We start from the raw sequence: 22,532 nt of genomic DNA, 5'->3' as shown, positions 1-22,532 counted from the left end.
ATATCCCGCCTATCTGGACGAATAGACCACTCTAGGCAGCTCTATACTTCAAGTATGATGACACAATTCTTCTAGAACTCCTCTTGGAAAACTAGGTTAAATGATTTACAAGGAGTTACATTTATTTGTTGCATGGTTCTTCACTTTTCATGTATGTTTATAAACAAATATGTTACATTTTAAGGGGACATATGGTTTGAAATTTGTTTTACTCCGTACAGTGACTTTTTAAATGTAAAATCTGTACTGAAACATCTTATTTTAATTATTCAAATGGGTTATATTTATTTGTCACACACCTCTTGAATTAATGTTCTAAGTGAAATATGTTGCAAAATTGCTAGGCTCTGGCAAACTGGTTTTCTGCTATATCTGCATCTGGTTTCAACAAGACAAAAACAAGATCACAGAAAGAGCAGATTATATTGACAGGAAAAATCCATCTTCCCAATTTTTGTCCAACTCTGGTTCTAAGTTAGTCTTTAAACTTCCCCCCAGACTGCTGCATTTCAGGACTGTAACAGATGAAGGGGCATTTTTCACAACTTGGAGAAAGCTAATATGTTAATCCCTCCAGAAATGCATCTCCAGAGATACATGGCCAATTGCTAAACAAAAGTGTGCTAATTTGCACGTTCTAAAATTGTCAAAGGCTTTAGAGAATAATTACATATACTTTATTTTACTCCCCAAATTTCTTCCACATATATCTAGATTATAAATACCTACCCTGTTTTCCCGAAAATAAGACCTAACCTGAAAATAAGTCCTAGTATGATTTTTCAGGATGCTCGTAATAATAAGCCCTACCCCAAAAATTAGCTGCAGTTAGGTGAAATCCCGCCCTCCACCATTGTGCAGCAACCAGAAGAAGATGACATGAATAAATGCAGATTGTTGTACATGAAAAGAATAAAACATCACCTGAAAATAAGCCCTAATGTGTTTTTGGAGCAAAACGTAATATAAGACCCTGTCTTATTTTCAGGGAAACACAGTATTTCCAGAATAAGAGAACAATACTTACTTGAAGTTATAGATACCATTCAGATTGTTCTTTGGCTGCGTTCTGAAGGTTGTTTTTCCTAACATTTCACCAGTCTCTGTGGCTGGCATCTTCAGAGGACAGGAGCCAGAACTCTGTCTGTGCTCTGGTGCAGTTTGTTTGGATAGTTGAGTATTTATAGCTGTGGGATCAGCTTTTGTCCTTTTCCGGAGATGGGTGATTGTGGTGATCAGCATGTTTTTTTGTTGTGGGTGTATTGTTGTGACAGGAGGGAGAAATTATCTGTCACTGTGATTGATAGGTGTTGTTAGCTGGTCTTTTGTGTACATTGATCACCGGTTTTTATAGCTGGGTAGAGTTCGTTGACCTTTTGCAGGCTGTATTTTTCAGTGCTGGGAGCCAGGCTTTATTGAGTTTTAAACTTTCTTCTTTTTTGTTGAAGGTCTGCTGATGTTTATGGATTTCAATTACTTCCCTGTTCAGTCTAACATAATGATAGCTGGTGTTGTCCAGTACTTCAGTATTTTGAAATAGAATTTCATGTCCAGTTTGTTTTAGGGCATGTTCAGCTACTGCCAATTTTACCAGTTGTTTTAGTCTGCAGTGTCTCTCATGTTCTTTGATTCTGGTGTGGATGCTACGTTTTGTGGTTCCAATATATACCTGTCCACAACTGCAAGGTATCTGGTATACTCCTGCAGTGGTGAGGGGATCCCTTTTGTCCTTTGCTGACCATAACATTTGTTGTATTTTTGTGGTGGGCTTGAATACAGTTTGTAGGTTGTGTTTTTTCAGAAGTTTCCCCATACAATCCGTGGCTCCTTTGATGTATGGCAGAAATACTTTATTTGTGGGTGGCTGTTTTTCCTCTTCAGTTCAGTGTTCTTTTCTTGGTTTGACGGCTCTTGTGATTTCATTTTTGGAGTAGTCATTTGCCTGTAGGGCCCAGTTCAGATGGTTGAGTTCAGTGCTGAGAAATTGAGCTTCACACTTCCGATTTGCACAGTCTACCAGTGTTTTGATTATGTCTCTTTTTTTGCTGTGGGTGGTGGTTGGAGTTTTTGTTTAGGTACCAGTCTGTGTGAGTGGGTTTTCTGTAGACCTTGTGTCCTGATAGAAGGTCAGACCTTGGCCTTTTACCAGGGTTTTGATTCTTTCTGCATATCACATATCTCCTATCATTTGCCTTTGCTTTCTTCTTCTGTTGACAGACAAGACTAACTGCTAACCACAGTGGCTGATGTACTTCTGGGAGTTGCTATATGACATATGGGGTTCTTTTATGACCTACATGTGAAAATTCTGATGTTATCTTCCAAATATGTCACAAAATCAGTAACTGTATTGCATTAACCATTTACATCTGCAACTCACCTGTTCTGTCTATCAAGGTCAAAAGTTTATGGGTGAAATAAAGCATATTTTTGGTCTGCAGACACAAGTGACAGAAAAATTACTATATAACAGGCTAATCTTATCCCATGGTCAATTGCTTTTACTGTTGGGAAAAACACCTGCATGTATCCTATCATTTTCAGTTATATTTCCTTCCTTCCTTTTTCAGATACTGAATTTTGTTAGGTTCTCTCTACCATTCTGAAGGAACCAGTGCTATTAGAGTTATTTTTTTACTGAAATCATTGAAAGACAATAATTAATGTTTCTGTTAATCTTCTCTTTGATAAAATATAACTTAGTCAAAAATTTAGTTGTAACAAAAGGGGGCAGACAAGTAGTAAGTGTGTCATTGATATATATTTTGAAGTGGTAGCCATGTTAGTCTGTGCAACCACATCAACAAGAAACAAAACGAAGCCATTAAAAAAAATAAAGAGGAAAAATGTGGTACCTTAAAGACTAGCTGGTATATTTTAATAGCTTTCATGGAACAAGTCCACATCCGCAGACGTAAAACTGAGACTACAGAGACAACATGGCAAATCATTTATATATGGCTCTAAAATAAAGAGACAATGGTTGGTTAGTAGGCACACATTGCAAATTGAATGAGTAATTTTACACCTTGTAATCGCTTACCCCCCCCCCGAACTTTGTTGTGTAAAAAGCAAAAATAGTTACTGGGTAAAGGAAGCTCAGCAAGAACAGCATAAATATCCTAATCACTGTGCCATTATACATATGGTAATGAGTTAAGAACTGACTTTAAATTTGAAGCCTTTCTCTAAAGGTGGCTGTGGTTAATTGGCAGGCCTATACTTGCTTACAGTCTCCTGATCTCAAGCAACTATTGACACACAAAGACTTACACAACATGGATACAGTGATATGGATTACATGCTGCTAAAAGCCTAGATGTCAGCTCTGCTCCCACATTTCCTCTGACAACACGATTACAGAACTCAACAGTGTCACACACAACATCAAGGGCACTTCTACTTGTTCCTGTGCTAATGTGATATATACCATCTTTTGCCCACAGTGCCCCGCTGCATTTCACATAGGACAAGCAGGACAATCTTTACACAAACGAATTAGAGCAGTAAGACAGTGGAACCAGTTACCTCGGGAGGTGGTGAGTGCTCCAGCATTGGAGGCATTCAAGAGAAACTTAGACAACCCTCATATGCTCTGACTTGTATTCCTGTATCGAGCAGGGGGTTGGATCTCATGGCCTTATAGGCCCCTTCCAACTTCACTATTCTATGATTCTAATGGACATAAATCAGACAACAGGAATGGCAGTACACAGAAACTTGTTTCAAATCATTTCAGTCTACCCAGACACCCTTTGCAGAATGTGAAAGTTGCTATTCTGGAGAAATAAATTTACAGAACAAGAATCCAGAAAGAGACAGCGGAAGTAAAATATATACATACACTTAATACCCATCTCAACAGATTACATATTAGCCAAGGGTTCTTAAATCATTTTCAAATGTAAAATACTACAATAATGATGTAGTTATTGAAGTTTATTTTCCAGATTCATTCCCAACTAAACATGGCCACCTTTACAAAACAAGCTTCAAAGGTAAAGTGATGGATTCTTAGCTCATGATTATGTATGTAATGCCACAATGATTATATCATTTCTGCTGTTTTTATCTATTGCCTGAAGTTCCTTTAATCACGAACCATTTTCTCTTTTTACACAACAGCGCTTCAAAGGAAAATACCGTATTTTTCTGTGTATAAAATGACATTTTTTCCTTAAATAATTTGAGAAAAAATTGAGGGTCATCTTTAATGTTGCCTTTTGAGAAAGCATGGAGCTTAGCAAAAAGGAAGGGGAGGCGGGTTGCTTTCTTTCTTTTTGCTAAGCTTGGTGCCTTCTCAAAAGGCAAGGCTCCATGCCTTCTCAAAAGGCAAGGGGTGCAGGGCTTTAGCAAAAAGGAAGGGGAGGCGTTGCTCCCTTTCTTTTTGCTAAGCTTGGTGCCTTCTCAAAAGGCGAGGGGCGCTGGGCTTTAGCAAAAATGAAGGGGAGACATTGCTCTCTTCCTTTTTGCTAAGCTCTGTGCCTTCTCAAACGGCAAGGAAAAGCAGCAGTCACTTTGACAGCCACTTTTCTTGCCTTTTCCCAAGGCATGGGGCTTAGCAAAAAGGGAGCCCTTTTTCCCTGCTTTTCCTAATTTGGGGTTAGAAAAGGGGGGTCGTCTTATAATTGGGTCATCTTATAAACAGAAAAATACAGTACAGTGGTGCCCCGCATAGCGACGATAATGCGTCCTGGATAAATCGTCGCTATCCAGATTTGTCGCTATGCGAAATAAAAAAGCCCATAGGAATGCATTAAAATGCATTTAATGTGTTCCTATGGGCTTAAAAACTCACCTTATGCGAAAATCCTCCATAGGGGCAGCCATTTTCGGTGCCTCTAAAGCGAGGCAACAAGCGGGCGGCCATTTTGGAACCGCCGATCAGCTGTGCGAAAATGGGGCCTTTGGGAGGACCCCGAGGGAGGGCTCCCCTGCGGTCCTTCCAAACCCCGGCCGGCATTTTTGCCCAGCTGACTGGCGGGAAAGCCGGCTACGGAGTGGATTTCGGCTTCCCGAACTTTACAACTCCCACAGGGACAGAAGGCACAGGGCACCAGAGAAAGGAGACAGGGACAGAGAAGGGAGTTGTGAAGTTCGGGAAGCCGAAAGCCAGCAAGGGGGAGGGGGGAACAGCTCAGAATACTGCCTGCGGGTGCAGAGTGGATATCAGCTTCCCGAATTTAGCAACTCCCTTCTCCGTCACTGTCTCCTTTCCCTGGTGCCCTGTGCCTTCTGTACCCACAGGGAGAAGGGAGTTTGTTACAACAGCACTTGATGATAACATGATTGCCTGTTTTCAACTATGATTGATTATGGTATCACTAGTTCAATTTCTCTAAATTGTCATTGTATGCATTTAAGCTTTACACTGTAGTATGTGTGTGAAAGGAGCGAATTTAGTGATATATATTAATTTTTATTTATTTATTTATTGTATTTATACCCCGCCTATCTAGTCATTTCAACCACTCTATTAAGTTGGATTAAGTTGCAAACTCCTTCTTACACTACCTTTACATTTGTTAATATATCCAATCATTTCTTAGCTTTAGTGCTCTGGTTTCCCATACACTGTACTGCATGTCAAGTACTTTTGATAATTGTTTTATATCTGCAGGGGATCAGTTCCAAGCCCACCCATCCCACAGATGCTGGAAATATGCAATATAGTGAACCCTATGTATTGCATAGTCTCTGGTTCCCTATACTGTAGTGGCCAGTTCTGGTAATGCATATTGGAAACATGCATTTCTGTTTTTTAATTGAATATTTTCAGACATTGCATAATTGAAACCACAGTACTGATCCTGTGGATATGTCATTCCTGCTATAGTACAGAATTGCAGCAGTCAGCATTTTGATTGGGTCTCACTGGTGTAAAATTTGTCGCTTTTATTGAAAAGGGAGCCCCATGCCTTGAAGTGTCATTGCATTCTAGTTAGCTAGCTTTCTAGATACCCATGTATTTAAGCTATCTTTCCTAGCCTTCTTCGCCATTTGAAGTAAGATGGGAAGTGACCAGTGAGAAGAAGCCTTCCAAATGGTGCTGTTGTGTTGACAGAATTTGGTTCCTAGTGAGGTCTGCCTGTCAACACTGTGAATTGACCACACAGGTTGGAGTATATGTGGCTTGTGGTCTCAAAACATTAGACGCCATGATAGCTTAAATGATGGCAACTTAAATAATGAAAAGATGTGTCCTCTTGCTTTGTAAATCATTGGTACATCATGCATTTTGTTTTCCAGTGTACGTCATAGATGTCTGAATAGTTAGGTCAAATCTTATATTTCTGTGCAAGATATTATTTCGATAGAAACTAGAAAGGTTGACATACTTTGATGTCTCAAAACACACACTCAAAAAATAACAACAAATGGCTTTTAAGTGAAGGTCTGTAATGTCTGCTCTGGCAAAAATAATTAATGGCTAATCCATCAAGGACAGTCCAGGTCTGAGAAGCAGAAATAAGCAGGTGGCATGGCAACGTGTTAAAATTCAATGTAACAAAATGGCAGTTTATAGGCAGTGTAGGATTTGACTACAACCTAAAATTATTTGACTTTTTCCAACTCCAAAGGACAAAACATCAGGCAGCTTTTGTAACAGAACATCAAGACATTTGACAGTTTTCTTATGAAAGGTTTTGTATTTCTGAATGTCACCTACAGAGCTAGTCAGGGACTTGAAAATAATGGGAAGGAGCTCTTCAGCAGTAACTGAAAGATGAAGAATTCTGCATGAGCTCTGAGGTGAGTGAAGGAAGAACTGTCACTCCTACCACTGCATTACTCCTGAGTTCTTCCCTGTTACACATATATTCATGGCTTTCATCTTTATACAGAGGAACGGAAGATCTCAATTATGCTGTCATTTTTTATGTCCATTAGTTTTAATAAAGTAATGGAAGAAATCTTGTTGCTTAGTATAAAAAATTGGTAACATTCAGTTCATCCTTAGCTGGCAAAAGAAGAGTCCCTGCTGTGATCCTCAGGTAGAACGTCACATGTACCAAGCCAGCAGATGCACATGCCCCCCCCCAAACAATCATAGTGGGGACTCTCTTTTTACCAGGTAGAAAGGGATGGAATTTTATGAATTTTACTTATACTAAGCAACAGAATTTCAGCCAATAAATAAACAGGCTGATATACCAATTCCACATCTACATATTTTGATATAATAAAACTGCTGTGCTTGGTTTCTGTTTTAGGTCATCATACAGGCTGTGTCAACATTTAATATGCAGCAATTTTTGCTTTAACTTGCATGAACATGAAAAATATTTTATTCATTTCAATTTTGCCCTTTGTGAAGAATATATAGACTTCATATAGCTCATGCTAGCAGTTCTATACGTTGGCTGAAATCCTGTTGTTGTAGCTATGCTTGCAGAAGGGTGATGACATGACCATCTGGGGAAGATTTGCAATAATGAAATATTTTCCCCTTCTCTCCCACAGATTTTCTGACTTGCATACTATCACTGTCATCACATAGAAGTCATGGGAGCTGCAGAATGGAAGGAATAAGTTTTTCATAACCAAAACTTGCTGTGAGCAGACTACATAACTGTAAGGGGAAGAATTTTTGTGATGGAAGACTTCCTTCTGCTGTCCTATGGGTCCCATGGTTTCTACATGATAACACGGAGTACTTGAAAGTCAGAAAAGTTGTGGGATTGAAGGGAAAAATCTTTCTTTATCAAAAATCTCCCCCTGCTGGTCACGTCATCACCCTTCTGTAGAAATGATTGTAAATGATATAAATTCCTTCCTGGTGCTGAATATTTTCCAATTGTTTCTAAGCCTCTAAGCGATATAACTATTTAATATAATAGGTAAAGGTAAAGGTTAAGGTTCCCCTTGACAATTTTTGTCCAGTCGTGTTCGACTCTAGGGGGCGGTGCTCATCCCCGTTTCCAAGCCATAGAGCCAGCGTTTTGTCCGAAGACAATCTTCCATGGTCACATGGCCAGTGCGACTTAGACACAGAACACTGTTACCTTCCCACCGAGGTAGTCCCTATTTATCTACTTGCATTTGCATGCTTTCGAACCGCTAGGTTGGCGGGAGCTGGGACAAGCGACGGGCGCTCACTCCGTCGCGTGGATTCGATCTTACGACTGCTGGTCTTCTGACCCTGCAGCACAGGCTTCTGCGGTTTAGCCCACAGCGCCACCACGTCCCTACATTTAATATAATAATAGCTATTTTAAAAATAGTCCTTATGTAAGTATACATTGGAATGCAGCACAAGTAAAATACATTTTTATTCTGCCTTTTTGTTTTGCTTTTGTCTGAAGTTTTACTTTTTGTACTTGTCAGATGGAACGACTGGTATTTCAAATCTAACAAGTAGTTGTAGTTACATTTAAAGCCTTTCTATCTATAGAGTTCCTCAAATTGTGAGAAAATAGACATGTATTCAAGCTTATGATAGTTTTTTTTCATGAAGGCATCCTTCAGTCTCAAGAGACTATGGTAACGTGCTCTGAAAAGAGGTCTTGGAGTAGCGTCTAGTGTGGCTGAGAAGGCCAATACAAGAGTGACAATCCTTTACACACTGAAGACAAATCAATCGGTTCCCAGTCCAGCTCCCTGATTTTGCTGGACAAGTGTCTCTTCAAAATGGGAGAGGCCATGCTGCACCTCCTGCCTCCAGGCTGAATGCTCAGATGTCAAGGTTTCTCATCTGTTGAGGTCCATTCCTAAGGCCTTCAGATTCTGCTTGCAGATATCCTTGTATCGCAGCTGTGGTCTCCCTCTGGGGTGATTTCCCTGCACTAATTCTCCATACAGGAGATCTTTTGGAATCCAACCATCAACCATTCTCATGACATGCCCAAGTCAATGTAGATGTCGCTGTTTCATTAATGTATACATGCTAAAAATTCTAGCTCGTTCTAGGACTACTCTATTTGGAACTTTGTCCTGCCAGGTGATACCAAAAATGTGTTGGAGACAGCACATATGGAATGTGTTCAGCTTCCTCTCCTGCCATGCACAAAGGGGCCAGGAGTGTACTCAGGACATAAGCTCTATAGACCTGGATCTTGGTATATGCTGTCAGCTTCTTATTAAACCATACTCTCTTTGTGAGTTTAGAGAACATGGTGGCTGCTTTGCCAATGCGTTTATCCAAGGTACACAAAGTCATGAACAACCTCCAATTCTTGTGTGGAGATGTTAATAGAGGGAAGTGAGTCCATGCCCTGGCCCCTGACTTGTGTTTGAAAAGACAAGTCGTGTTAATTAGATTAGTGCAAAAATAACGGGAACAAACTACAAAATATTTGCATTTCCACCTTCCCAAAGTGCTTTCATTTAATACTTTCATAAATCTCTTGAATTGTTTCATCCCTGCCATGAATAGCTAGAGCAGAGATGTATGAAAATGAAGAAATATTATAAAAGCACACCTGATTAGAAAAATAGTATATTCTAATTTGTAACTATTGCACAACTCATAAATCAGCAAACACTTTCCAAAAAAGATTTTAAAAGATCCTGGATAGTTAATCTACTTAAGTGTGATGTACTCCACTATAGGTGCAACCTTGTGCTCAATGGAAGCAACATGTGATATAAGATAAAAATGATGATGATGATAACAATGTGTATTCCAATATTATTTACAGTGCAGTCTTCTACGTGTCTAATCAGAAGTAAATCCCATTAAGTTAAATAGAACTTACTTCCATGATAGTAAGTAAAGGATTGCACCCCAATTTCCTTAAGTTCTAAATACAATTAAATGGTCACAAGAGATTAATTAATCGCATACAATATCTTTCTTGTAATTCCAGTTCACCTATATATTTGTCTGTGGTGTTTCTGGTTCAAAATGATACAGAACTGATGAGTAGATTATGAAACATCTTATGCTAAATTTAGTGGAATTTGTCGTACTTACAAAACAGCTGTTTCTTCAGTGTGGCCTCTGTGAATCACACATTTGGGTTAAACAGCACCTGCGCTGGAACTTCGGAATCTTCTAGAGCTTTTTCTGAAAAGATACATAGTTTAGATTGTCCCTTGCACGCATGCTTCATTTCCCCCAGCCTTCAGTTCCTAATTTTCTGCCATTGTGCTAGGAATGTTTTCGGACAGAGCTCTCTTTTTCGCCTAATTTAGCTTGACTTTTGGACTGTATTTTTGACTATTCTGTTGCCCCTTGATCTTGGTCTGTTTCAACTACTCTTTTGCCTGACGCACTTTGGCTCTTGTTTGACCGGTTTCCCACACTTTTGTGGATTGCCTGATTGCCAGGATGATTGGCTCAGCGGGAGGTGCCATTATCACCTCAGCGGGAGACGCCATTATCCACTTACCTCCTTGCCTCAGGGCAGTTTCTCCTGATTACTGTGAGAACTCAGGCTCCTATAGCTTACTGTTTTACTGTTTATGTCCCCATCAGGTCCTTTTAGTAAGTGTAGGGTGTGCTCCAGGAAAATTCCTTTTTATGATAAGCACAGTCTTTGCTTATTTTGCCTGGGGAACGCTCATAATACTTCTTCTTGCTGGCACTGTAAAGAATTTACCAAGGTGGCTTTGAAGGCACGCCAACAAAGATTTAAGCTCTACCTTTGGGAAAAGACTTTGTTTGCTACCCATCCGCCAGAGATGGAAACTTCCTCCAATCCTTCAATGTCTCCTCGCTCTGAGACAACTGTGTGTCTCCCGTCTACATCTACTTCTAAGTCATCTAAAGCTCCTAAAAAAGCTGCCCCAAGTTCTTCGAAAAATGCTCCTTTAACGCCCAAAGTGGATGCTTCAAAAGACACTGCAAAGCTTAAGAAGCAATCAGGACAGTTTAAAAAGCTTAAGGCTAAAGAGATCACTTCTATTCCACCAGTGACACCATCGCTTCCTTCACCAATTTTGGAAGATTCCTTGAGGGACCAGGAATCTGTGTCTGAAGCGGCTCTGTCTTTGCCGCTCTCCCAGCAGCCTGAGGCACCGCTTGAACTTGGGCACTCACCCAGCCCTGACAAAATTGAGGAGGCTGTGCTATCCAGCCCTCATTCTGCCCATCTTGGCCCTGCAACTGCCGGCTGGGTAACTGAAACTCCTCATTCCCCCTCTTGATCTCCGAGGAGAGACCTTCCTCCTCGCAAAAAGGGGTCGAAAAGATGGCATTCTTCCTCCGATCGACGTCGTGATTCTGACATGGAGACTTCTCGATGTTGGAAGAGACATAGGCATGAACGATCTGGGCACAGTCGTTCAGGAAGGAGGAGGACAAAGCATCGACGTCGACATTATGATACCAACTCGACATCGTCATCCTCCTCCTCTTCAAGTTATCATAGGCACAGGAAGAGGCGCTATTCCTCCTCCTCGACCTTGGGTTCTTCTTCACCTTCTCTGCATCGATGTCAACAAGCTCAGGGTACTTTCCCTGTTAAGGACACTAGGAAGGCTTCTAAAAAGACTCTCTCTACCTCGACGTCGAGAGCTAAGGGCACCCAACAAACTACCCAGTTCTCCTTAGCAGAGACTAATGTACAGAGGATACCATTTGAGGAGGATGACCAGCTTTGTGAAGTGTCTTCCAATCAGGATGAGGAGGTGTTTTCTCCTTTACAAGCTCAATCACCTGTGGAGGCAGACTCCTTTGAGTCAGATACAGGAAACCCCCATCCATCTTCACTCTCAGAAGATTTCTCTTCTTATACACAAATGGTGACCAGAATGGCCAATGCTTTAAAAATGCAAATGCAACTTCCGGCTCCTCCATCAGACGATCCCATCTTTGGAGACATCGATCGAGAGTCGTCTCAACCACTTAGCCTCAATTATATTTCTCAACTGTTTAACTTAATCATGGACGCTTGCTCTCAACCGGCCTCTCCTCTTTCTGTTTCTAGGAGGACTGAAAATATGTACAGAATTCATGGAGAAGAAATTAACTTCTTCTCCAAACACCCTGCTCCGAATTCTGTGATTGTCCATGCCAATGCCTCTAAAGCCTCAGGGAGACCACATGTTACTCCCACCAATAAAGAGGGCAGGAAGATGGATGTTTTGGGTGGGAAAATTTACAACTTTCAATCCTTCCTCCTAAAGATATGTAATTACCAAGCAGCGATGGGAGCATACCAGAAGCATCTCTGGAATAAGGTTTTGCCAGCACTTCAAGCTGCTCCTGAGGACATTAGACAAGAGTGTTTAAATGCTCATGCTGAAGCTATGACACTATCCAAGCACCAGCGATTAGTGGCTAGACATGCTACAGATGTTTCAGCCAAGACACTGACCTCTGCCATAGCCCTGCGGCGCCATGCTTGACTCAGAGCTTCTGGTATTTTTGAAGACGTAAAGAAGCAAATTGAGGAACAGGCTTTTGATACAAAAGGCTTATTTAATGAAAAAACTAATGAGTCTCTCAAATCTTTACATCAAAGCAAGAAGACCGCTAAGTCATACACCATTCATCAACAGCCTCGTTTCCAGAAGCAACAGTGGCAGAGGCAGTTTCCCCAGCAGCAATATCAACAGCAGGCTTCTCAGGGGTACAGGCCTTACAGGAGTTCCCAAGTTAGATCATCCCAACAATCTTCTGCTGCTCCACCCTACAAACAGCAAACATCACATAAGCATCAGTCTTATCGTCCATCTACCAAAAAATCCAAGCAGTACCTTTGACTTTATCAGCCCTCTGCTTCAGGATCATCACACACGTCTTGCCCCATTTTACCACAATTGGCAAAGGATATTGAAAGACAACTGGGTTCTGAACATCATCAGATTTGGCTACCGGCTAGAGTTGGTAGAGCTTCCTCCTCTGGGGCATCTGCGGGTGACAATATCCAATCCCACCCTGGAGGAGGATATTCTCACTCTACTCCAAAAGAATGCAATACAGCGGGTCCCTCATCAAGACATCCTCAGGGGGTTTTACTCCCGATATTTCACTTTTCCAAAAAAGGATGGAGGTCTCAGGCCCATACTAGATCTCAGGGACCTCAACACTTACTTTCAGCCACGTTGGTTCCGGATGGTCACCCTGGAGTCCATCGTCCACCTGTTGAGAAAGGGAGATTGGTTTGTGGTTATAGACCTGAAGGATGCATACTTCCATGTTACCATACACCATCATCACAGGAAGTATCTGTGGTTCATAATCAACAATAAGGTTTACCAGTATGCGGCCTTACCATTCGGCTTAGCAACGGCTCCATGCACGTTTACAAAGAGCATGGCTCCAGTGGCTGCATTTCTATGTCTACAGGGTGTAAAAGTATTCCTGTACATAGATGATTGGCTCATAGTGTCGCCGTCCAGACAGAAAGCTATCCAGGACACCAAATTCATTCTCCACACCCTACAGAATCTAGGTCTCACCACAAATTTTGAGAAATTCACCCTAAAGCCTTCTTGAGTTATGAGTTACATATGAGCAACACTGAACTCCAGAAAGACAAGGCTCTTCCTCCAGAGCATATCCACAAACTGCAGTCTCCTCTTCAAAAGTTTCAACCACACTCCCTAGTTTCAGCACATCACGTGCAACATCTGCTGGGCCTCATGGCCTCAACTACAGCATCCCTACCACACGCCAGACTAAAAATGCGCTCACTACAGGCCTGGTTTCTCCACCATTTCGACCCAATGTTAGAGGATCCCAGGAAGAAGATCCTAGTCACTCCAGAGCTAGCGAAACAACTAGAGTGGTGGAGTTTCCTACCTCATCTGCTAGTGGGCCATCCCTTTCAGCCCTTACAGCTCTCTGCACAAGTAACAACGGATGCGAGCCCCTCAGGCTGGGGAGCTCATTGCAATGGTCATACCATACATGCCCTTTGGTCACATCATCAAAGAGGACTCCACATCAACCACTTGGAGATGCTAGCAGTAATCAAATCGTTCAGAACTTTTCTACCGATGAAACCAGGTCGTGGTATACAAGTTGTAACAGACAACACCACGACCTTGTACTACATCAACAAACAAGGAGGGACGAGGTCCTTTTCTCTTCTCTACCTTGTGGTACACCTGTGGGAGTGCTGTTGCCACCACCACATTTATCCAGTGGCGATCCACATATTGACATCGAAGAACCAACTGGCGGACGAGCTAAGTCGCAGGAAAGGACAATCCCATGAGTGGGAACTGGACGACGATCCAGAGGGCTCTAGTCAGGATCAGACAGCAGAGATCGTCAGTAATCCTCATAGCACCGTACTGGCCACGTCAACCATGGTTTTCTACTCTGGAGGAGTTAGCCACCGAGGTGCTCTTACTTCCACCTTTGCCACATCTGCTGATGCAGGATTCGGGGAGTGTTCTACATCCAGACATCTACTCCCTCCACCTAGCTGCGTGGAAGATCTGCCTGAAATCAAAGAGGTGTTAGACAAGTCCAAAAAACCATCTACTATTTCTTTTTACAAATACAAGTGGAATAATTTTCTTCGTTTTGCCACTGACAGAAATCTAAAGACTTCTCCAGTCTCCCTACAGACTTTACTCCTGTATCGCAAATATCTTTTGGATCTAGGCCTTACCTTGTTGACTCTCAAGGTATATATCTCTGCAATAGACTCTTTCCAGCCCAGAGACTCAGAATCTTCACGTCTCTTTTCTCATCCTGCATTGAAAGTATTCTTAAAAGGACTGATCAACATTCGCCCTCCTACAAGGCCTCCAATACCTCAATGGTCCCTTACATTGGTTCTGCAATCACTCATGAAGCATCCCTTTGAACCTATGGCTTCGTGTGATGTTAAGTTTCTTTCTCTAAAGACTCTGTTTCTAGTTGCAGTTACCTCTGCTAGAAGAGCAAGTGAGTTGGCAGCCTTAAGGTCTGATCCTCCTTTCTTGCAGTTCTATAAGGACAGGGTTATGTTGTTTTCAGATGTTTTGTTCCTGCCTGAAGTTGTTACAGATTTTCACCTCAATCAACCTATTTCGTTACCTACCTTGTTTTCTGATCCTTCCTCTGATGTCGAAAAGATGCTCCATTCCCTGGATGTTAGAAGGGCGTTAGCATATTATGTTTCTAGGACAAAGGACTTTCGGAAATCTGAAAGACTCTTCCTGTGCTTCTTTGGACCACACAAGGATTGTCCAGCGTCATCTTCTACCTTGTCACAGTGCCTTGTCTCCACTATTACTCTTGCCTACCAACTTGCAAGTAAAGATGTGCCTGAAGGTCTTAAGGGACATTCTACAAGGTCCATGGCAACATCTACTGCCTTACTACATGGTGTGGACATTCCAGACATCTGCAAGGCAGCAACATGGTCTAGAGTGTCCACATTTGTCACCCACTACAGACTGGACCTTGGGGCAAAGAAGGAGACAAGTTTTGGAAGGGCTGTCTTGACATCTGTTCTGCAGTGATGGCCCTCCTTCCGGTAAGTTAGCTTGTCAGTCACCCAAATGTGTGATTCACAGATGTCACGCTGAAGAAAGAGGGGTTACTTACCTGTAACCATGGTTCTTCAAGTGGACCTCTGTGAATTCACACATCCCCACCCAGCCTCCCCACTATCTGTCACTGCTTATGTTATAAGGAGCTCTTGCTTTAGCAATGACGGATAAATGAAACTGAAGGCTGGGAGGAATGGAGCATGCATGCAAGGGGCAATCTAAACTATATATCTTTTCAGAAAAAGCTCTAGAAGATTCTGAAGTTCCAGCGCAGGCGCTGTTTAACCCAAATGTGTGAATTCACAGAGGTCCACTTGAAGAACCATGGTTACAGGTAAGTAACCCTCTTTATACTTTCTATACTAATTCTATATTTCAAGGGATGGGAGGATTGCAAATAGTTTTACGCAAGAAGCTTTAGATATACTCACAAATACTTTATATACCCTGTGAGTGCAGAAAATTCCGGTTCTGAATATTCATTTGCCTCTATCATACTGGTAGAATGGATCAACTTATTGGGTAAGATGTGAAGACCTATAGGAGTTACTCTTCCTTTCCTTTTCTATCTAACTATGATAGGAATAGAATGAAAGAATGATAGGAAGTGGCTTTCAATGTATTAATATCTTTCTTTCCTGGGAATTGTGTGTGGGAATTGTTGTTGTGTGCCATCAAGTCATCTCTAACTTATGACAATCGTATGACTTAATAACCCCTATCATTAATGGCTTTTTTCAGGTCTTGGAAACTAACAGCTGGCACTTCCTTTATTGAGTCAACATTTGGTTGTTACAGTTTCCTCTTTTCCTACTGCTTTCAAATTTTTAGCACTGTTGTGTGGAACTATTTTGTCATAAAACTAGCAATAATAAACTTTTTCATTTGAAACTAACATTGTTTTTCAGATCTCAGAATATCACTAAAACACATCAGCATTGCACATTTTGCTTAGCTTAATTAGTGGACTAGAACAGGAATATTTTATCCAGTCATTTGCAGGAGAACAAATATAACAAGAGATTTCTCCTTTACCTCTGAATGTAATGTGTCATCAACAGCTAGCCAATAGGTAAGGGGGTAAAGCTGCTCTAGGTTTTACAGTTTTTACTACAAAGTGCTTTGAATTTGGCTGATAACTGCAATCCTACAGAGTTGCTGTAAAGACTGCTTTTGTTGAAAAGATTATATCACTGTTCAGCACTTTCAGATATTGCTAAAAAGGTCCACAGGTATTAAATTTGTTTTTTAGTTTGTCTTCTACTTTTTTGATAGCTCTGCTGTAACCTGTCAGATCCTGAAATCCTGTCATTCCATTCATTTAAAGTTAGTCTTTTCAGTGGTAGGAAGGTGGGGGCTGTCTACCTCCAACGTCTAATATTGCATTTGACTTTCCCTATCTACTACATCCCTTTCTGGATCAATCTGCTGCCACTTCATAGGTTAACACATGGCCAGAAGTCTGTAGTGAAAATCCACAGGCATCAGAGCAATTCTGCCATTGCATAACTCACTGCATAATGAGGGCATGATCAAGCATTCAACAGAGAGATAGACAGTACCCATCAGTTGTGCAATTGCCTATTGACGCTCTGCAAATCCAACAAGATTCTAGCCATTCTTTTTACACAGCAAGTCTTTTCGGGATTAGCAGATTGTGGGGAAGATGCTGGGCATTGAAGGTCACTACCTCCCCATCAGTGCTCTCTGGGAGACGCAGAGGGAGGTGAAGAGCTGAAGGCAGGGCATAGCATTCACAGAGAGGGGTTCTGGGCTCTGATTGAAAGGAGAAGTTAAGGTGGTTTAGTGTGTGTATATATTTGGGAGACAGCTTGGAAAGTTACTTTCCACAAATAATTAATTCCCATTTCTTATTAGAGTGCCTGAAGAACAACCCATTGTTGTTGCTCGTAGAGCTGAAAAAGCAATTTGTTGCTTTATTTGTTCATGACCTGTTACCTTTTCATTGTTTCTCATTATTATTTTTTAAATAAAAACTCAGGATTGAGTATGAGAAAGAAATGAAATGGAAAATTCCTGTCAAGGTGCCTCTGAAAATTCATTGAAGTGACTTCAGAAAGATACTACAAAATGTTAGTCATTGACCAATACAATAATTTGGTTCCATTGCATATGAAATGTGGCTTTACATTTGGGGCAATTCCCTCTTTAACCAGAAAAGTAATGATTTAAAGGTAGCTGTGCAGATAATGAGGTAACTGTATCTGTAATTGTAAGTTCATGTTTGGTGCTTGACAGCTGCAGAGGAGATCTCTCTGACTTGGGCCAGTGGAGGATCACGTCCTGTGAGCTGTAGAAAGAGGGAGGAGGGGAGGTTGGGTAGATTGAAGTGCATTTCCTTTGGTCTCTTGACTCCTGTGACGGGGTGGGAGGCAGTCCTTTCCTGGCATAGATAAAGTTTTGTTCTGATTTGTTTATGTGCAATTTACAGCATGATGAAGAAAATGTTACCTTCACTGGATGACCTCTTGTCATATCTGTATTCACTGGCATTAGATTATTTCCTCTATATTGTCTAGTCAAATTAAATGATGGTGTATGTAAAAGTACACCTGGCTATCTTCTTGGTTTTCAGAAAGGTTAATGTAGTACAGCCTTTGCCTGCACAGCAGGTCATGTCGAGTTCTGTTAAGGATCTAATGCATCTCTTTATTCCCATCTGTTGTAGTCCTCTGTTCTGAAATTAAACTGATCGTAAAATGGCTATTCAATATCTATTCAAACTTTCATGTGCTCGTGGACTTCAGTTATTACTTCCCAAGGTAACCTGCATCACCATAAAGCTGGCCTTCAGTTTAATGCTTTGTTAGTAAATGCTGCATAAACTGTTCTTTGCTGGGATATTCTGGCCCTTTGCGACACTTAGCTCTTTCTTCTATGAAAGATCATAACAAAACGTGCTTTTTGATGATATGTGAACTTTTATACTGTGAAGCTTAAAGAACATCCTATGTCTACGGTGATTAACAATTTAAATTGATTTGAGGAAAAGTACAGTCTTAAATGTTAAACACATATCTGTTAGGATTGTTCATAGTTCTGTAGGCATGGAACTATGCAGCTTGCCCATGGCTACACAGGATAGCTCTTCTACCGGGAGGCACAGTGGGGAATCTAACTCCCACGCTTCACAGCCAGATATCTAAATCACTGAGCTATCCAGCCAGCTACAATAATTGTGTGCTGTTAAGTCAGTCATGATGTATGGTGACCCTTTTCAGGGTTTCCTATGTAAAGAGTCTGCAGAAGTGGTTTACACTTTCTTTCTTCTGAAGATGCTTGGACCTATGCAGCTTACTCAAGGCAACACAGATTGCCTTTTCTAGGATGTATAATGGGGAACTGAACTCCCAACAAGAGGTGGGCATGAAGCACTTTGTGCCCTTTGTCATAGGTTGTCTGCATGGCAGCATAGCTGCTGTGCATTCCTTTTCCCCACCTCCACTTACCAACCAATATGTACTGCTACATCCCTCCACATTGTACAATCTGCCAGTCCAAGCAGGAGCCCAGACTTCTCTTAAAATCATAATGAAATTGGAAGGGGCCTATAAGGGCATCAAGTCCAACCCGATATCTGCCTGGTGGTTGTCTCAATTTCTCATGAATGTCTCCAGTGTTAGAGCACTCCCACATCCCAAGGTAATTAGTTCCATTGCCATACTGCACTAACACTTAGGATGTTTTTCTTGATATTCAAACCAAAATCTGGCTTCCTGTAACTTGAGAACATTGTTGTATGTCCTGCAGTCTGGGACGAATGAGAAGAGATCCTACCCCTCCTCTGTATTATAACCTTTCCAGTATTTGAAAAGTGCTGTCATATCACCTCTCAGTCTTCTTTTCTCAAGGTTATATGCGCCCAATTCTTTCAGTCTTTCCTCATAAGGCTTAGTTTCCAGCCCCCTGACCATTTTTGTTGCCCTCCTCTGAAATTGTTCCAGTTTGTCAGCATCCTTCGGTATCCAGAACTGGACAAAGTACTTAACAGTGTCCAGTTCTGGACATCACACTCAAGATGAGGCCTATCCAGTGTTGAATAGAGGGAAACTAGTACCTCATGGGATTTGGAGATTAATGCAGCCTAAAATAGCATTTGCCTTTTTTGTAGCTATATCACACTGTGGACTCATATTTAGCTTATGATCTACAACAATTCCAAGATCTGGAAGTTTAGTCATGGCAATTAGACTTCTTTCTTATTAGGCTGAAACATTTCGCTACTCATCCAAGTAGCTTCTTCAAACTGAAGTTTGAGGAAGCTACTTGGATGAGTAGCGAAACATTTCAACCTAATAAGAACTCCAATTGCCATGATAACCTCATGTAGGTGACTGAGAATATTCACAGAATTGTTCTTGCTTTTAGTATTGCTGGGCTAGGTGTCCTCTATCTTGTAACTGTGTGTTTGGTTTCCTTTTCCTAGGTGCAGTACTTTGAATTTATCATTCTTGAATTCTGTTGTTTTTAGCCAAGTGACCAAGCCTATCTAGATAATTTTGAATTTTGTTTCTGTCTTCCAGGATATTAACTATTCCACTCAATTTTGTGTCATCTACAAATATGATTACCATTCTCTGCATTGGGCCCAGACTGAGCCCGGGGGTACCCCACTTGTTACCTCTCCCCGGTTTGAGAAACAGCCATCATCACCCTCTGAAAACCATTCTGTAGCCAACTGTGCATCCAGTTGCTACTTGTTCTATCCAACCCACACCTAATTAGCTCACTAATCATGGAGCACTTTGTCAAAAGTTTTGCTGAAGTCAAGATATACAATGCCTACATCATTTCTTCTATCAGGGAGGTTACTTAACCAAAAAATGAGATCAAATCATCCAGGTATGATTTGTTATTTACAAATCCATGATAGCTCCTCTTTATTACTGCATTGTTTTCTAGGTGCTTGCATAGTGGCTACTTTTTAGTCTCTCCTGAAATTTTCCAAGGAATTGATTTCAGGGTCACTGGTTTTTAGTTCCCAGGTTCCTCCTTTTTGCCCTTTTTGAAGATAGGGACATAAGCCCTCCTTCAACCATCTGATATCTCACCCATTTCCCATTATTTCAAAAAGATAACGGACACTGGTTCTGAGAGTTCTTCAGCTAGTTCCTTCAGTACTCTTAGATACAATTCATCTGGCCTTGGAGATCTGAACTCTTTCAAAGGTACTCCTTGACTATTTGTTTATCAATCTTCAGCTTCAATCCTATCCCCTCCACTTGCACTTCACAATTGTCTAGAGGGGCATAGTGTGTCGTTTGGAAAAAGACTGAGCTGAAATAGGAATTGATCACTTCTGCCTTTTCTTTGTTGCCTGATATCATTTCCCCATCTCCATTGAGTAGCTGAGCCAGTTTCTTTTCTTTGTCTTTTGCTACACACATACCTACAGAATATTTTTGTGGCTTTTAGTGTCTCTAACTAACCTTAGCTCATTCTCAGCTTTTGCCTTCCTAATGCCATCTCTGCAATTTCTTGCTACTTGGCTGTACTCTTGCTTTGTGGCCTGGCCTTCTTTCCCCTTCCTATAGATGTTATATTTGTTTTATTTTGTTTTCAGGTCCTCTCTGAGCTTTTTGTGAAGCCATGCTAGCAGCAGCAGCAGCAGCAGCAGCAGCAGCAGCTTCTTCTTCTTCTTCTTCTTCTTCTTCTTCTTCTTCTTCTTCTTCTTCTTCTTCTTCTTCTTCTTCTTCTTCTTCTTCTTCTTCTTCTTCTTCTTCTTCTTCTTCTTCTTCTTCTTCTTCTTCTTCTTCTTCTTCTTCTTCTTTGCTATCTCCCACTTTATTTCTTGTTGGAATTGTTTGCAGTTGTGCCTTTGGAACATCTTTTTTTTCCAGAAACTCTCACCCTTCTTAGATTCCTTTTCTTGTTAGAATCTCTTGTCATGGGACCTTAATTATCTGTGTCCTGAGTTTACTAAAATAGTTTTTTTTTTAAATTCAGCATATAAGTGTGGTTACACTCTGCTCTGGTTTATTTTGAAATCAAAAATTGTAGTAGAACATGGTCACTCTCTTCCAAAGTTCCCCTTACTGCCACTTCCTCCACTGAGTATTCTCTATTGGTTAGAATCAAGTCAAGGATAGCTAGTCCTCTAGTTTCTCTCTTTTTGTAGGAGAAAATTATCAGCCACAAAAGCTAAGAATTTCTTGGAAGGGCTGTACTCCTCCAGCAGCTGGCCACTCAAACAAGGAGTGACGAGGGTGCCAGGCAGATATTTGGTGGCAAGCTGTTCCAAAGTCGAGGGCCCACCACCGAGAAGGCCCAGTTTCTTGTTCTTTCTTTCCAGGCCTCTCTCGGTGTCAGGCCCCTCAGCTGTCTTTCCTGGTTATGGCGAGTGACTCGAGGAGATCTAGGTGGGAGAAGGCGTTCTGCCAGATATCGATGTCCTAAACCGTTTAGGGCTTTGTATGTCATCATTAACACTTTGAAGTCAATGCAGAAACAAATGGGCAGCCAATGCAAAGCAGCCAGAAGGGGAGAGATATGCTGGAATTTTCTTGTTCCACTAAGTAATCTGGCTGCCGCATTCTGCACCATTTGAAGCTTACGAATCAATCTCAAAAGTAGCCCCACGTAGAGCGCATTACAGTGGTCTAATCTCAAGATTACAAGCGCATGGACCAGAGTGGTGAGGGCCCCACGATCAAGATAGGGATGCAGCTGGGCAATCCGCCACAGATGGCAATTGGCGGAGTGGACCACTGATGCCACCTAGGTTTCCATGGTGAGTGCCAGGTCCAGATGTACTCCCAAGCAGCGAACCTCACTTTTCGCAGTGAGAGTCACCTCCTCCCCAAAAGAGAGGGAGTTTCCCAAGCCGCCAATGGAGGGGCCACCCACCCTCAGGAACTCTGTCATGTCCGGGTTCCAAGGCCATTTTGCCCCTGTTAGCCTCCCTCAGGAGGTCATCCAACAGTGTGACCAGTGCCATTTCTGTGCCATGGCACAGCCTGATGCCCGACTGGAATGGATCCAGGGCATTGGTTTCATCCAGAAGAGCCTGAAGCTGATTTGACGAAATCTAATTGAAAGTAGGGGAGTCTTCCTGATTCCTGACTCTTTATTAGTGAATATGAACCTTACAAAGTTGGTAATTTGATCCTCTGCTCTTATTTGCTGTAAAA

The 22,532-nt window shown here is 41.5% G+C and overlaps 1 protein-coding gene across 5 annotated transcripts in view; it reads left to right on the top strand.

The window, feature by feature from the left end:
* Positions 1-22,532, top strand: part of PACRG (parkin coregulated) — a 323,734-nt gene that overhangs the window by 172,579 nt on the left and 128,623 nt on the right. The window contains exon 5 of one of the 5 annotated variants that reach the window (XM_072994466.2): positions 6,673-12,313. The exons of the other annotated variants lie outside the window; for them this stretch is intronic. Within the exon in view, the coding sequence (XP_072850567.2) occupies positions 6,673-6,731 (59 nt within the window). The 3' untranslated portion in view covers positions 6,732-12,313. Of the gene's footprint in view, positions 1-6,672; positions 12,314-22,532 lie in introns of those variants that run through there. 5 annotated transcript variants of the gene reach the window in all.

This window comes from Pogona vitticeps, chromosome 1 (genome assembly GCF_051106095.1).
Source record: "Pogona vitticeps strain Pit_001003342236 chromosome 1, PviZW2.1, whole genome shotgun sequence".
Taxonomy (NCBI): Eukaryota; Metazoa; Chordata; class Lepidosauria; order Squamata; family Agamidae; genus Pogona; species Pogona vitticeps.
The sequence above is the reverse complement of the archived record's forward strand: the minus strand, read 5'-3'. Positions and strand labels throughout refer to the sequence as shown.